Source organism: Amphiura filiformis, chromosome 20, assembly GCF_039555335.1.
Source record: "Amphiura filiformis chromosome 20, Afil_fr2py, whole genome shotgun sequence".
NCBI lineage: Eukaryota > Metazoa > Echinodermata > Ophiuroidea > Amphilepidida > Amphiuridae > Amphiura > Amphiura filiformis.
In genome coordinates, this window is record NC_092647.1 from 33,984,994 (window position 1) to 34,003,288 (window position 18,295).

Here is an 18,295-nt window from a genome sequence, read left to right on the forward strand (position 1 = left end):
AATCTTATTCTATGGGATCGTGGGGGAATGCCTTTGCCTGCACTTTCCCTATAATTATCTTTCTTCAGAGTTATTGAAGGACAACATACCATTTTATGCAGACTTTCATGAACACTCATTTTTACAAATCCTATGATACAAAAAAGAATCGAGTCCTCATTATCTTTCTGCAGACATTGAGCCACCTACATTTCCGCCCACAAGAACCATTTCAGTACTTGCAGAAAGTGGAACTACAGAAGCGAACGTGGATTACAGTTGGGAGCCAATAATGGCAAGTACTATCATAATTAATGTATATCTTTATGTACTCGTAGTTCGCTTTATCTTAAGCTGCTTCTATTGTTTTTTAATTCATTTTACTACATGTATGGTATTTGTCTTTACCTTTTCTTCTCCATCCGTCTCTTGCTTACTCAGGCAACTGACAGCGTTTCGGGTTCAATTGATGCAACCTTCGTCAGCATAAACTCATCTCCACGTGAATTTAGGCCCAACTACTACAATGAAGGACAATATACACTGGGATATGAGGCTGAAGATGAAGCTGGAAACAAAGCTACCTATGATCTAATATTAGTTGTCAAAGGTTATATAACTTTGTGTGTCTTTCATACCGAATATTTGCAAAAACAACGCAGTGATTTCGTAGCTTGTTCGACACGATAATCAAGTCTTTGCAGCTCTTGAGCCAATCAACAACACAGACCGGATTAGTTATTCTCTGAAATACATGTAAAATTGTCAATTTTAATATATATAATATATGCATTCCTATACCTCAATGGCAGCCATTGAAGTGGGCCATCCTACCTGAAATGTGAAATGATGCAGACTTTGCGGGAATTTTAAACTGTGTTCTATCACCCGTGTGACAAAAGGATACTGAAAGTTTACAATGCAATACAATATAAGATTGATTTTGAAGCAGAGCTTTTCCACCAAATTGGGCAGTTACAACACCAGTTTGGTGCGGATGGCTCTCAGTAATGGCGGAATGAATTCTGACCATCACTTGGCTCGTCGGATTAGTGTATAAGCGTTATTCTAATTACAAAAAGATGCCGTTTTATATTTTTTAGTTCCCAGATGTCCGATGCCAATTGTAGCTCCAAACATGCAGTTTTGGTGTGGTGATAACGTTAACTATAGAAGTAACATCGCTGGTATAACATGCAACGCTAGGTGTGGACCTGGACATTGTCTAATTGGCAGCAGTACATTGGACTGCATAAACATTGGAACACTTGAAGAACCCCAAGGACAATGGAGTAATACAATACCAACATGCGAGCGTGAGCGTCATTACTTTATTTTTTATCATCTTCATCGTCATCATCGTCATCGTCGTCATCATCACCGTCATCATCATCCCAAGAAGCAGCAACGTGTAGACTTACATGTATCTGGTTATCCCCATCATAAACATTAGATATAGAAATTAACTAAATATTGACTGGATAACCGAATTATATTATAGTCGTCATTTTTGAAGAAATTCATCAGGATAGTTCATGTAGATTAGCAAAGAAAATGTTCTTGAAAAATATCCTGTAAGCAGATTTTATGGAGCTACGACGTTTCGGGACCCAACTGATTTGGTCTCTTGATCGGTCCATCATCTAGAAACACCAGCAGTGCTCTGGAATCATACGTGATCAAAATATCAGACCAGTTGGGTCTCGAAATGTCGTAGCTCAATAAAATGTAAGTGCTGGATATGTTTCAAGATTTTTTTTTCTCTTTGTTAAGCATTGTTCTCCTGACATTTATTACTCCCTGATTGTACAATGTCCTGTTTAGAGCAATACATCTATTTTGTTCTACACAGCCATAAGATGTCCAGACTTTGTAGCTCCTATAAATGGATATCTAGTAGCAGGCTCGTGTCCCACTACCAATGGGTCTAGATGTGACGTAGCCTGTAACCCAGGCTATCAATTACAACAAACCTCGCAGAATATAGAGTGTTTAGTAGATGACGACGCTACCTGCGGTGAAGGTTATTGGAGCAGAGAGACGGTTTGTGAAGGTATGTTTGTTTATTTATTTGTTTCTTTATTAATATTCATTGTTCGCCCTTTATGTAACGACGTCAGCATCAATAAGATTGTTACTGTGTATCAAGTACTTCCAAATTCATGTGATTTCTCTACTGTTTTGTATCAGATAAGGAACCCCCGATCTTCAGCTCACCAGCTTCGATTGTTTTCATTGCTGAACCAAAAGAAACACGTGCGTTTGTTGATTACAGCTGGGAACCCATTCAGGTAAAACATAATCCTCCTCCTCATCATCATCGTCGTCGACGTCATCATCATCATCACCCTCAAAACCATATGCCATCTCGCGATGGTGTTGGTGAGGCTCGTAAGAGAAGTAACAACTATATAATTAGCAGCACTAATGATTAGGGAAAATATTTACATCAATATTATCATCGCCATCATCATCATCATCATCATCATCATCATCATCATCATCATTACATCAACCATCTCAAGGATGGCAATTGTGAGCTTAATAGGAGAAGCAACAGTTAGGAAATAGATCGGGTACTCTTTAATAGGAATAACATTATGACTCATGTGTGTTGTTTCTAAGGCGTTCGACACAGCATCGGGTGTGATACAAGCCAACTTAATAAGTATCGATTCTGAGGCAGTAGTTAATGGTGAAAGACCTAGCATATTTACGGAAGGTATTCACACTCTAGAGTATGAGGCCGTAGATGAACATGGCAACAGAGCAGTGATGATACTTCAACTGATTGGATCAGGTAAACATTACGCTACAGAATGCCTTAAAAAATACGTTGTTTTTACCGCATCTCAAAGCCAAAACGATGGTTTTAACAGTTACTCATACCATCAAGTAGTGCCCCAAGCATAAAGATGTGTAACTGACTAAATTTCTGTAAACTTCATCTGATCAAACTTCATCTGGACATGTTACTCCTTCATGACATTTCAACTGATCATATCACATAATGTAACCTGCTACCACTAAATGAGCGATAAGTCGCAAATTGGTAGTTTCGAGACATCCTGGCTGCTGCATTGGTGTTCTTTGTTTCACACGCACCTGTTCAATCCAGTAGTATGTCTGTATGTTCTTTGTGAATTGGGCACAATGGGCCATTCACGAAGGACATACTGCTCGTTTTACAGGTGCGCGGCAAACAAAGAACATCAACTCAGCCAGGATGTCTCAAAACTACCAACTTGAGACTTAACGCTCATTTCGTGGTAGCAGGTCACAGGTCACTTTAAAAACATACCATTTCGTTTGTTCGTAGTCATCAGATGTCCAAGTCCCATAGACTCGACCTCAAATGGTGAATTCTTTTGTGATACATCCGACTATATCCTCGGTACCACCTGCATCCTTGTATGTAACAATGGCTATTGTTATGAGGGTGTCTATACAATGACGTGTTTGCCAAAAATTGGTAGCAGCGAATTGGGACAATGGAGCAATACAGATCTTACATGCAATCGTAAGTATCTGTAACTTAGGAGACTACCTTTATTCAAGATAGGACGCCATCCAATTGTTTTGCTTATGATCTTTTTATTATATAACTAGACTATGCCATAGTCGAATTTTGATTTAAAAAATATGTTATTATTATTATTTAATCATGATGAACGCATTCCGTTGAACTCAAAATTATACTGATGTTTATTAAACATGTTAAAATTAAAGTGTTCAATAGTAATATTGTCATAAAGAGTTTATATAATTAGATGATTAGTGACAATATAGGTTATCGAATTCAACATATCTTGCATAATTATAATGGCTCACTTCATTACTAAACAATTCTGATTTTGGAACCAGTTTATTGATCGCGAAAGCCCGAGTAAAAAATCCGACTATCTAGTTTGACTTTTAAGCAGAACTTCCCCGGGACTTTGGTCTCTAAAACACACTGTCAATCATACTTGTTTATCAATCCAAATTAACCGCAAGTACTAAGCATGGTGGTACATGACGCGCTAAATGTATGTCCAATGTACCACTGAGAGTTTAACTTTCGCGCCACCACAAACGTGCCGCAAATGTTGTGTACGATGTAGTTAATGGTAATGGCACGTACCCGGAGGATTTAAACAATAGCGAGATCTGGGCGACCAATCACAAGCCAGATCCATTTTAAGATGCATTACATCATGGCCAATTTTAGTTAGGCCAGAAATTGGCCTAACTCTCCATTGAGTCCCGTGTTAAGAATGTTAACCGCAAGTCAAAGTAAGTAGTCCACTTGGGAAGCTAACAAACAGAGGGAGTATGGTGACCGTAAATATCAGATGTGAAAATCTATCAATTGCACACAAATTAATACAAAATAGCGTTTTATGCTTAAATGTAATAGCCAGAGTATGTAAAATGGGCAAGTGGACTACGGAGAAGTCTATTATATAACGAGCTCAATTTCTAATTATAATTGAAAGGATAATAATGTGCTTTGAATACTGTCGTCTTTCTTGAAAACTATTTCGAAATTGTCCAAAACTCAATCAATTCAAAGTTGATTTTTGTATCCAACACCTCGTTTCATTGTTTTGCTGATTATCATATATAGAACCACAGTGTCCAAATCTCATCCCTCCTAGCAACGGTCATGTGCTGTCTGGTGCAGAATCATGTTCTGGGTCAGAATGTGAGATGGCATGTGACGCTACTTATGAGACCATTGGTGACGCTGTCAGGCATTGCAATATACACCCTGGTGCAGCATGTTCAGATGCCTTCTGGAGCGGCCAACAACTGCAGTGTCGAGGTAAGTTATTAAAAAAGAGTAAAAGTCATGCCAAACAATGTTCGCAGGCCGAAGTGCCGCTTTTCCTTGGCGTTTGGGCCAGACCACTGACCTATGGATAGCGGGCTCGCACGTAATAGGATAGTCGCCGATTGAAACCACTGACTATGGCTGTTTGCCCTCACCAATAATGATAGAAGGTCAGTGAGTACAATTTCGGCGCCTTCGGAGGCGATTTTTTTTTTCAATTTTAATTTTAATTTCAATTTTCATGTACCTTTATACAGAGTTGGGCGCAGGATTCTTTTTTTTTTACTCATCAGTGAGGTGAAATTTGTTTTGCCCTCACCAATATGGCAGCCAAGTGGTTTCACTTTTTCGGTCGCCGCCCGTTATCCATATATAGAGGTCAGTGGGCCAGACCACCTCAATTAGCCTTTTTGAAGTATGGCGGGCACAAAAGGAGAGGGCGTACTTTGGTGTGGGTAATCTTTTGTACATGCTTCTCAGCTGACAAAAGATTACCCAAATCAAAGTACGCCCTCTCCTTTACTCAAAAAGGCTTATTACTTTGCTGTGAATGTTCGTCAATCCTCCCGTACAACAAGTATGTGGTACCTTTCCAGGTACCAATTTATACACTTGGGTGGAGAAAGACAATATGAGGTTAAGAGTCTTGTCTAAGGATACACCACGATAGCACCACTAAAACCACACAGCCCACTAATTATATGTCCGGGCCCGTGTCGTTAGAACACCGTGGAACCTCAGTGTCGAGGTACTTTCTATCGAGGAATCGCAATAATTATTATTAACGGACGAATATGTAAATCTCTACCGTGGAGTGTTAAACTAACTTCAATCATGTAAAAAAAAGGATTACTTCAATACTCTACTCTAAGCACATGTCAGTAACCAAGCAGTTGTCCAACTGACATAACAGCAAATTGCACCGACATGGAACAGCTTCCTGGACCACATTCACAGCCCAATAAATGGCACTCACAAGAAATATGTGAGCAAGTGGAATAGTGTATAGAACAAGACCTGTTTCTTGAAGAAAGTGGGTGAAAAGCAGAAATCAGCCCCGTTCCACACTATTCCACTTACTCTTTGGAAATTGGCACCTGTGTAAGGATCTTATACCCATTCTCACAGATTTCTTATGCTGGGTGCCAATGCTGTGTTGTGAATGTTGACCATGAAGCTGTTCAATGTCAGTGCAATTTGCTGTTGTTTCAGTTGCACAATTGCTTGGTTACTGACATGTGTTTAGAGCAGAGTATCGAAGTAATCCTGTGTGTTATTGTGGTTCATATTGATGCACAGGATTTCAAGATATGACCTTGTGACAAATTATAAGTTTCTTTTTTGGCTTAGTGTAAGTATAAAAGCTTGAAAAAATAGTATGCTAATGTTTTTACTATCTCACTGTGGTCAGACATTCTGAAAATATTATCGACAAAATGAACCTGTATTATACTAACAACATTCAGCATATGACACTGACTTATCATTTTTCTAAATCATTGCTCAGCTACTACCTGTCCAGCGATTGAAGATAATTCACCCGCTTTCAGCTCAGGATGTCAATCTGATACAGCAGTGCCCATTGGTACTATATGCCAGTGGTATTGTCCTTCTGGGTATCAAGGTGCTGGTTCCAGTATTTCCACCTGTTTACTTGGTGGTACCTGGGACAACACAGATTTCACATGTGAAGGTAATTGTATGCCGTGTAGATTAGGTCGTGTATATTTGAGTGTGTAAGGATGGGGAGTTTGTATTTGAGGGCGGGGTGGGTTGGTGTGTGTAATGCCTTATAACTATTAGAGCAAATTGTTTTGTGCAACGCTGCATGGTATCAGCGACTTCATTTAATGACGCATACCTTCATTAATTACTTTCTATATCGTGTTATTGTTTTTACTGAACACAGAGATATTATGTCCGCCCGTGAGTATGACACCTGGCTCTGAATTTACCCCAGCAAGTTGTGGGTTACAACCTAGCACAACTGGCACAGTCTGTGACCAAAGCTGCACCACACCGGGTTTCTGGCTCGGAGATACAACCGGTAGCACGTTTCCAAATGATTACGTAATATGCACTGGTACTGGAGATTGGTTGTCCATTTTCGGGCTTGATCTCAACGAAGTTGAATGTATTGGTAAGGTTAATCAAGAACAGTATTGGTAGACAAGAACAAATTTTAATCCTTACCCAGAGCAGCCAGCGAACATAAACGTTAAAAAAAACAGTGCATCTGGCCGGATTCGAACCGACGACCTTCGTATTACTAGCACGACGCTCCGCCAATTGAGCCACAGAGGCACACTGGAGAAGAGTGGAAGATTTTAAACTATAGGTATTAGTAGTTTTAATTTATAGGTATTAGTAAATACCTATTATACCGGGCAGTGAGTGTGTGGAAGATAGACATTGTGGCAACACTATTATGATTCTCTTATTTTCCAGCTACTCATGTAGTATGCGCATTGTAGTGAGAAGAACATATGAATTAGATGATTGCAGTTCACAGATAGTGTGTTATTTGAGAAGTCTGATACCAACATTGACATTTTAAAATTTCAGATATCGAAAGTCCTCGATTTACTGATTGCCTACCAACCAAGACCATCTACGCTGAGAAATATTTCGAGGTCGCCTACTTGTCAATGAATGCAGTCGATAACTCGGGTTTATCCCCTGAAGTAACGTGTGACCAAGATGGTTTAGTTCCAGCAGGAGTGTACAGCGTATCTTGTACGGCCACTGATGACGCCAATAATCAGGCAACATGTGCTTCTTTAGTGACGGTTACAGGTACATATATATAGATATATATTTAGGTGACAGTTCGTGGCAGCAACATCGAAACGCGATGATCATTGTATAAGAGTAATAAGATAAAAATTCATGTCCATTGAAAGCATTATAAATTGATCATGATTGTATCATAAACATTGCTTTGAGATCATTAATGTTAAGCTCAGATGTTTTTCTCAATCATATTTGTTCATCATATTTTACAATGTAATAATCCTTTGGATTAATTCCTCTCGGTAATTCCTACGATATAATTCTCTTGTCAAAGTTCGTCGTTGTCAACCACTTATTCTACCCAATCATGGAGTTCTGGACTCAAATGAGACATGCGCAAATCACTATGGTGGAGAGTGTGGTATCACGTGTGAAGATGGCTACGTCTTGCACGGAAGCAGCAGGGCAATGTGTGAATATGATCAGAGCCAAACCTACTGGGCGTGGACAGAACAGCCTTCGTGTCAAGTTGCAGGTAGTGTTTCTTTAATTCAAATGGTCTAGATGCATGGCATGAGTTAATGTTGAGTATAGCTGTCAATATGATCCCGGTAATGGGTGTTCACATTACCAGCTATTACCTAAGGGTTTATACGTTTTATAAGTGTGGTATACCCGGGTGGTATATGTAATATTAGCGAATGAAGGTACACGGCGACGCATATAAATATGATATAAATATCAGAACGTCAGTTTGGATTTATTCATCTCTGGCGACTATCTCCAATCTGCCCCGAGTGTTGCCAGTTGGTGTACACGAGTGTTGCTGTTGCCAAGTTGATCTAGATTCAGAGGATATTACAGTATCTATCGTGAAAGGTTCATCTCGAGTGTTCTGACCACGAATGGCGATGGTGAAATTGAATTCGCAAACATTTTTCAAGACATTCAAACAAGAAAAACCCGAAACCGGACTTATTTCTCATTGATCACGAAAATATGAAGTGGTTCATTTTGGAAGTAAGTTTGTTCTTTCGAAGCTTATATTGAGGAAAGATTTGACACAAAGTTCCAAAAGTATACTCCCCTTTGTAATTTGTTCACACTATTTGATTACAAAATCCTTGTCTTTGTGATTGGGTCACTCGGTCATGTTCATTACCGTCTGGATTGAAGAAACTTGGCTTCTCAAAAAACGTGTTGCCAAGGCTGTTGACAAGTATGCCTCTGTTAGTTAGTTAGTGCAATTGGGAACAACATCATTTGGAGACTGCGAAGCAGGTTCACCAAAGTCACTTAATTCATCCTTTTAATGTTGCATACTATGTTGTTTGTATTTTTCATGTAATGATTAATGCCGCTTCTGCAATCCGCGAAATTAATAGTTGGCACACTTGCACTAAACAATTGAAATGCGTGCCCTACCAAAATTGGAGAGGCGAGTGAAACATATATACATGCAGTATATGTAGTACAGACTACCCCCTATATCTCACCACTCCCCATCTTTCAATGTTGGAGGGTCTCACGGGCCTGTTGACAACATGGCTTGGTCCAACATTGAATTGGGGGAGCGGGGGCAGAGATATACCAAAAGACAGGCAAAGTATGCCAACCTTTTTTTCCTGGATTGTGGATCACCAAATGTATTTGTTCATAATTGAATAAAAGTTTGGAATACTTCTGCGGCTGGATGAACGTGTGTTGGCATTGCTTAATGGTCAAACACATTTTTTCCTCTAAAATGCTTCTGTTTCAGCTACTCCATGCTCTTTGCTCGAGGCACAGCTGCCTTCTGATATAAGTCTTCAATGCTCGGCGTCCAACAACATTGGTAGTGCCTGTACATTATTATGCACACGTGATGGATATGTACTCACCGGTATTACGGAACAGATAGTTTGCGGATCAGATGGATCGTGGAATATGGATGTGCTAACATTGAATCTAAGTTGCCAGGGTAAGAGTTGTTTATTTGTGCAAATTTCAAATTGGCAAAACAAAAATATGATGGTTATTTTTTTCGGGTGCAATAATTTTATCTTGCAACATGATAAGAGGGAAGCGATTGCATCATAGCATTCCAAAATATTCTTAAACACTGGAAAACATTCTTGCAATCTTATTGGTTTTTACCCGTGTGATATGACACGATATCACATACTTTAGCGTGTGGGCGTCGACGCGATACTCGTACTCGCTATTTGAACCAATCGGAGGTGCATAGCAACAACAGGACGATTCTAAGCCCTAGGTAATTCCTTGTAAAATGTAGGATTTAATTTGATTACAAATTTTAATAATTTGTCATAAAATTTGTATTATATCGTGAATTTCATAAAATGAAAATTATTTTATATCAGAAAGATATTCTTCGTATTCAGAATGCAATTCGATAGGTCTGATGTGCTCTTATGTCCCATAAAAAATGTTGCCGAAACGCTCAAAACGCTCATTCCAGTTCCCTTAAGGGGGTACTACACCCATTGCATTTTTTATGCATTTTTTTGCATTTTGTGAAGAAATGAGAAAAAGAAATTGGACAAAGTGGTATGCAAAATGAAGGGGCAAATCTTCTCGTTCAATTGGTGGCATCAGTATCAATGACGCGTACATACTTCTAAAGGTATAAGCCAAAAAGTGGTACATCACTGATGTTTTAAATTCACTTCATTTTGGAAAGCTTACTATCAACGGATTTCGTTAAAATTTTGGATATGTGTTGCTAACACATTAGGGAAATAATGTTGATATGTAAAATGGGAATAAGTGGTCCCTGATTTCTTTTATGACTTCATGAACTTCGTGCTCCACAACTATCAAAAAACGAACCAGTTAAAATGCTTCTATTTTCAATGTTGAGCTATATTTTGTATTTTTAACTTGCGACACTATTTCACTGAAACTTAATTAAGCCATAGGTAACAGGTTACCACAATCACACTACAGCAATGTTGAAAAAGATTGTATTTTTTGTCATCTATACCATCATATTAGGTAGTTTTCCGTAAGCTTCATTTTTGTGATGTTGGTAACTATTTTATATTTATTTGCCCAATCCATCTCAACTAGGCAATCTAAATTGTACTCACCATTTACATCCCAAGGTATTTTAGTATATCCACCTCACAAATTTCCATTATATATCCAGTAACAGACAAAATATCAAAATTGATGCCTCATTATGACATGTATGCAGGGGCGTAACCAGACCTGACCTTCGGGGGGGCAAGATTGAAAAATTTCCCAATTTTTGACCAAAAGTTGTATTATTTATGTGCGCATCGCGAGCGGCTTGCCGCGAAGTGATAAACAGGTGGGGTCCAGGGGCCCGCCATAGGGCCCCTGGTGGGGTCCAGGGCCAAAGCCCCGGCGGGGGTCAAGGGGGCGGAGCCCCCTGAAGCTCATGGTTTTTGGCATATTAGAAGCTAAAAATCCAGTGTTCAGAGTACAAAATTTCACAATGAAAGTAGTATAGATCTTCTTCCCTCTTTCTTTCCTTTCTCTTCTCCTTCCCTTTTCTCTTCTCCTTCCCTTTTTTCTTCCCTCTTTTTCTTTTCTTCTTTCCCTTTCTCTTCTTCCTCTTTTTCCCTTTTTCTCTTCTCCTTCCCTTTTTCTTCCCTCTTTCTCTCCTTCCCCTTTTCCCCTTCCCAATTTTTTTGCTCTTCTTCCCAGTTTTTGTGTCCGGGGGGGCAGCTTGCCCCCGGTCCCCCACTGGTTACGCCACTGCATGTATGATATCACAGACTATCACATGTATTCCAAATGGATGCCTGAATTTGACCTGACCCAATTGACCTATAACCTGACCGCTGATGACCTTATAGCCTTTTTAATCTCTTTTCCTAACAACACATTATACAAGATACATACATGGTGTAGTATTAAGTTGTGTATGTGGAAGAGATTAGGCGTATTTAATTTATTCAGTGTTATAATCAGTGAGTACATTTCTATAGATAGTATAACAAAGGATTTAATGTATTCTATTCATGTATTCTACTTGGACATGTTCAATAGAATAAATTATGGTTTGTTATGAAACATACATCTCAGTTACTAGGTTACAGTAAACAAAAAATATATAGGGCTAAAATGGCTTACTAAAATGGTTTAAAAACAGTTTGTATGTAGATATATTTTATAAGTTCATGACATGAGGTGATGAACATATATATGTACTTTATAAATTTGCAAGAAAAAAAAGAAGAGGGGTACTGATGAAAATGAGGGTGTTATTCCCCCTTAAGTCCACAAACACATGTTTCTGCAATGTGTTGTGATGCTATAGGTATTATAATTTCAGTTGCATGCACCATTACAAATCAAACAGGGGATGGATTCACAATAACAATACTGTGTGAGGCCTTTGGTTCCCAAATGAGAACAATAGTCTACATATTGTTATGCAGCATTGTTATGGTAAATAATGGCTTGTTGATGGTACAACTCATTGTTGAATGTCAAACTTGTCAAAGTAATTATGATTGTATCACACAAGTAAATGAGAAACAGGTGGTTGTGGACTTAACACGGTTTGGAAATAAGCTCTTAATTCAAATATAACATCTTGTCATCAAATCGTACCCAGTAAGTGTAATTTATTGAATAAAAAAGGAAACGTATGGTTGAAACATCACGTTTTTTCTTTACATCCTACACCTCTACAGATATTGAGCCACCAACAATAGATTCTTGTCCAAGTCGTCCAATACATGGAGAGCTTACAAATACATCACCACCGTTAGCAGAAATCTATTTCGATACACCACAAGCCAGTGATAATTCTCAGGCGCCATTACGCGTGGAGATCACGCCTCAGGATGTTACATCACCGTATTTCGTACAAACTGATACATTGATTACGTATCAATTTTACGATGAGGCGGGAAATAGTGCGATATGCAGCTTCCAAGTAACAGTGATAAGTAATTATCTATTTATTTGATTTTTTGTTTTGTCTGAGAAAAAAATTCCAGCGTCATCTCTCAGAATAATCCTGAAAAGACTGCAATCATTAAACTTACATTTACGCAAAATGTATGCACACATAAACATACGAAAATACACCTACGTCTCCTCATTCAGGCCCACACATCCATCCCATCCCCACGATACGCAGGGTCGCACACGATATGACGCACACGATAACCAATTTGGCAATGTAGACTTTTCACTTCTCATCGAGTTTTGATAAAGGCAACAGTGTTTACTGAAACGTAAACAAGTAGGCCTGAGTGCAATTACTGGATCAGAAACAAAAACCTTGTTTACCAACATTCCTTCTCTATCAACAAATCATATATATGATTTTATAGTTGACACACCCAAAGATAAAATGTTATTATGCCTATTGCAGTGAATACGGAATTTCTAATTGTTTTTTTTAACTCTATAGTGACTGAGTTCTAAATCTGTATAATAATCATCCAAATACTTTAAACATAGATAATTTACCACCGGCCATCCAACAGTGTCCAGTTGCATTGAACTTTGACTCTACGAATGATGTTACCTGGGATGTACCTCTCTTCACAAACCCTGTTACGGAGGCGCCCATTGTCCCTGTGTGTGATCGTCAACCTGGCGATGCTTTTCTGTCTGGTGACCACACCATTACTTGTACAGCTATCAACCCGGACAATGGAGCCACTAACATATGTGCCTTCGTTATTACAGTTGCGGGTATGTATAACCAGTGGTATATAACAAATGACAAAAGCCTTTAAAATTTAGAAAACGCACATACAGCATATGACTTCAGGGGTTGCGACCAAGCTTCCATCTAGGCGTGCCCATTCCGTAAAACAGTATCCTATAACACCACGACACGTCAATCCTATCACGAGTGAATGCATCTATGAACCCATGACCATGCGACTATGAGTCGAAGGCAATTGTCAAGTAGTTTGGAACCCACCACCTCGTGATTTTCCACTGCCATCGTTACAGTCTCTATACTACTACTACTACCTAACCCTGGACCCTAACCCTAATCCGAACCCTAAAGGTTATAGGTATTGCGACCCATTGTGTTTGCAGCCAGGGTTGCAGCCGCGACCCATTGTGTTTGCAGCCAGGGTTGCAGCCTCCAGGCTCGGGCTACTACCACTCCTCTAAATGTTTGCAAACCTAACCAATGATAACCGCATCTAAACATATTTGTCTCAATCTTGATGATAGGTTGCCAAGACCTTCCTCCTCCTGTCAACGGAATCTGGAGTTGCTCGGAAAATGCTTGTCAACTCGTGTGTAATAATGGTTACGGAGTGCGACATGGGCTACCGAAGACGTTCACGTGTGGTGATAGTGGATGGCAGCCACCTGCGTCTCTGGTGCCTGAATGCAAACGTAAGCTATCGGATACTAGGCCTAGTATAAGAATAATAGATTTAAGAAGGTTGATTACTGCCAGTTGCCAACTGCGACACTCGTAGTTAAATAATCTTAATACTTATCACTTCTCACATGTTTTCTGTACATTATGTTCACGTATCGAAACAGAAATCGGACCGCCTATCATCATTCAAACAAGTGATGCATTCTTCGGCACCGATGTGGACTGTAATAACGACGACGTCAAACAAGGAATAGAAAGCGACTTCAGAGGATTTGTGGAGCGCTCAGCAGTTGGCAGTCCCTGCTCTGGCGTATGTGATGTTTTAGATGCCCAAGTCAGTTGCGAGACAACTTCATCCCGACGTAGAAGGAGCAACAACTTTGTGATGTCTCTCTGTTACACTTTAGTATCCAACTTGGAGGCGGGAACATCTATGGCCGCTAGCAATGCTAAGCGGGCGGCTTTGGAGGCATTAAGTCGTAAGATGGCAAAGAAGATTACCGACAATGATTTCCACCCGAGTAACAATGTGACGATGCAACCGATGAGTGGCGATAATGGGACGGGGGTAGAGGTTGAAAGCGTTCTTGTGGATTGCCTTGATGACGGATGTGTATTGGTGGAAGGCGAACTATCGTGTGGTAGGCTAATATATTTATTATTAGGTTTATTATTAGGCTATATAACATTTCTACAAATTAGGCCGCCACCCTCCCCCTTTTCTTAAACCATGAACCCCGCTCCTGCAATGTGTGTTGCCGCAACGGCTACGCAAAAATGGCCAAATCTAAATGCTTAGATATATCATGTATATAAATGAAACTGATGAAAGACGGAGATTCGCGTCTGAATTTCTGACAACTAGACAGAAAATGCCGTACTGCGCAGGTGGGCAACCAATCACCAGTGGCGTAACTACCGGGGGGCAGAGGGGGGCAACGTGCCCCGGGCGCTACCCTTAGGGGGGCGCCAAATTGACCAATTCAGCATCGATTCTGCGCCCCTCCAAGCATTTCAGCACGACATCAATTGAAAGAACATTTAAAGACCGATATTAAACTTCTAGTAACCAAAATTAATTAGTGGTAGGCTTTATTTGTCCAAAATTTCTCGCGCTCCGCGCGCAATTGTTTCAAGAATTGCCCATGTCTAAGATATTCTCGGGGGGGGTGTAGGGGCGCAAATTTTGTTTCTTGCCCCGGGCGCTACCAACCCTAGTTACGCCACTGCCAATCACGTCTCGCCTTTGCCCTGACGTCGGACGCGATTTAGTCTTTTTATTCTGTCTTTTTTTTTTTTTTTTGCCATAGTGTTTTTCCGCAGCGACAAACGGCAAGACGTAGAACAAAAATTAATTAGTCACTTGAGCGGAAAATTACAGCAGAGAACCAAGAATCGGAACGAACCGAAATCGTGGCGGTGAACCAAAAACGCGACATCTGTCGAAGCAATAAACACAGTGGCGTAACTAGGGGCGCCCAATTGACCAATTCAGCATCGATTCTGCGCCCCTCCAAGCGATGAAAGTCAAAATCTTCGCGCGCATTTCAGCACAAAATCAGTTGAAAGGACAAGATCGATAACCAAAATTAATTAGTGGTAGGCCTTATTTGTCCACAATGTCGCGCGCAATTGTTTCAAGAATTGGGGGGGGGGGGGCATTATGTATAGACCTGGGCGCCACAATCCCTAGCTACGCCACTCCCCGCGTCTATAAGATATTCTCGGGTGGGGGTAGGGGCGCCAATTTTGTTTCTTGCCCCGGGCGCTACCAACCCTAGTTACGCCACTGGATAAACTATAAACTGGTCTTTAGTATAATAGCTTATAACCCAGCAAACACAGAACGTTTAATTTACAGAAAACGTTTAAATGTCGGGGTTTACAAAGGGTATAAAATGATATTTTTTTAATAGCATTCAAACATTGACATTTTGTGGTTTGCTGAGAATGGCCTTGTTGGGTTTTTTTTTTTTTCGTGTGGTTAGTTAATTGGTCGATTGGTTGTCATTGCTGTTTCATAAATCACATTTTGTTTGATATTTTTGTGCTTGTTCTTTATAAATCTCTAGTGCCTTGTGAGGTAAATACTTATGAAAGTGACGGCGAGTGTCTTGCATGTCCAGCGGGGGCAGAGCAGCCAGAGGAAGGCCAAACGTCCTGCATAGATATGATGGAGACAGAAAAGTAGTAAAATTAAATACAACTAAAATAGGTGAATTAATTATTATATGATTATACAATGAATAAATGTTAATAAATTAATTATTCATTCATTTATTCGTTCGTTCATACATTCAATCGTTCATTCATTCGTTCATTCATTCATTCATTCATTCTTTCTTTGTTTCTTTCTTTCATTGGTATGTCTTCCAGCACATTATATTTTTCGTGTGAAGCCTTTTTACCTTTGTGGTTCTAAAAACTGGATTTATGTATAAATTATGATGTGTTTCGCAAGGCACTGTCTTCAGAAGCCTGTGTGTCTTTAGGAAAGACATGTTCTTATTCTGTTTTTTTTGTTTTGTTTTTTTTTGTTAAAAAAAAATTGTTACCTGCTGTTTTAAAGATAATTTTTTTTAAATACAAAATGCTACCTGTAAGATGGAATTGGGCTGTTCCGGTTTATATCCATACACCCTCTATAATCTCCTACACAGGGGTGATTCAAATGGAAACACCCATTCAGGGGTAATCCTGTTTGAAATTCAACCCCCCGTATGTGAGGTTAAGGTCCCATTCTGGGTGTATTGAATTCACCTGGAAGACTCCTGGAATATGTCATATCGTTTTTACAGTAGCAGTGTATCGATATCGTATTAAAGATAAAAATTATTAAAATTATGTCATAATAATTCTATCGTGGAAAGATATGGCCAAATATGTCTGTTCTTGAGCTCCAGCTAATATGTAGAATGATTTATTTATGATCAATCCATTTCAAACTAATTTTCTAACAAAATAAGTTATTTATTCATGTTTAACTTCTTAATCTGTATTTTTATTTTTATTTCAGAGAATATGAGAAGAGGAAGAGGTGGAAATTATTTATTCAGAATTAATAATACTCACAATTCCGGGGCTTGAAGATAATGACATACCCATAACGGTTTTTATTATTAGAATTATATATTTTGTATATTCAGCATGAAGATATTAATACATGTGTGGTTTTTGTTTTTGTTTTTATACCGGGTTTGATGTGGAGGATGGGACAACATCATCCGAACAAAATTGATATTTTGGTATAAATGGAAACCCCATCATGTTTATCTCATTGACCTTGTGAAACAACTGAGTCCCAACTACATCTCAGCATGATGCAGTCATGTCTACAGTAGAATTCATCTCGACCTTTGCAGGACTTAACCCCATTAAAAGCTATTAAACCAAGATAACACTCATTGAAACAGCTCAACTGATTAAATCGGATCTTCTCTGGCTGTGCACATGTGACTGTTTTCATGTGCGATATCGCAATAAAGTTTGTATTATAGCTTCAGTTGGGTAACCGATTATAAAGGAAACGAAAGGAAACAATGGTATGTGTACCATTGTTCACGAAATGAGACAATGGCGTGCTTTTTGTAAACCAGCATTCTTGAAAATGAGCAACATAATGATTGTTGACTTAACACGGTTTGGAAATAATTTCTTCATATTTTTGGTGTTATCTGTCGTTTACATATCCTTCCTAAAACACAAAAGTACGACCCTCTCCAAACACCTAAATTAGCTAAAAATTTAGGACATGTTACAAAACTATATTGTCTAGAATTTTAGAAGAGTACTTTTAATATTGGCCGGTTATTTTTCACACAGCGACGTTAACTAGGCAATGTACTATTACCTATAACATTAACTAAAACACCAAAGTACGAATATTTCCAAACATCTAAATTAGCTAAAAATTTAGGACATGTTAAAAACTATATTTTCTAGAACTTTAGAAGAGTACTTTTAATATTGGCCGGTTATTTTTTACACAGCGACGTTAACTAGTCATATCCCCATACTTTCAACGTAGGGCTATTTGTAGAGGTCACGCGTCAATGGGAAAGAGCACTGTGTATTGTGTATAGGAAAACGGACAGTAACTGCAGTATGGACTACTTTACCGTTTATGTTCCTCCTCGTACCTTGCGATCGTCTTCTGACACTAACCGGCTTGTTATTCCAAGACGCAGCCACAGAATGACTGGCGAAAACAGATTTCACCTTGCAGCCGCTACGGCATGGAATTCACTACCCGTGGACATAAAATCTGCTGCGACTACATCCGCGTTCAAGTCTATGCTAAAGACTCATTTGTTTTCTTGAACTGTTCTCTTGTTATTTGACTTTTTGTGTATATTTTTGTAAGCGCCATGGTATCTTTGTGAATGGCGCCATAAATGCCTGTAAATGTAATGTAAATGTAAATGAAA

The 18,295-nt window shown here is 39.2% G+C and overlaps 1 protein-coding gene across 1 annotated transcript; it reads left to right on the top strand.

Moving 5' to 3' along the window:
• Nucleotides 1-178: 178 nt before the first annotated feature.
• On the top strand, nt 179-17,182 carry LOC140142681 (CUB and sushi domain-containing protein 3-like). The gene is made up of 19 exons (XM_072164676.1): nt 179-274; nt 421-589; nt 1,083-1,295; nt 1,832-2,032; nt 2,170-2,270; nt 2,605-2,779; nt 3,299-3,499; nt 4,589-4,786; nt 6,303-6,488; nt 6,705-6,935; nt 7,361-7,591; nt 7,863-8,063; nt 9,288-9,488; nt 12,199-12,456; nt 12,977-13,213; nt 13,712-13,879; nt 14,033-14,509; nt 15,941-16,083; nt 16,885-17,182. The coding sequence occupies exons 1-18, from the start codon at nt 272-274 to the stop codon at nt 16,057-16,059; spliced, it is 3,570 nt and encodes a 1,189-aa protein (XP_072020777.1). The 5' UTR covers nt 179-271; the 3' UTR covers nt 16,060-16,083; nt 16,885-17,182.
• Nucleotides 17,183-18,295: the final 1,113 nt, after the last annotated feature.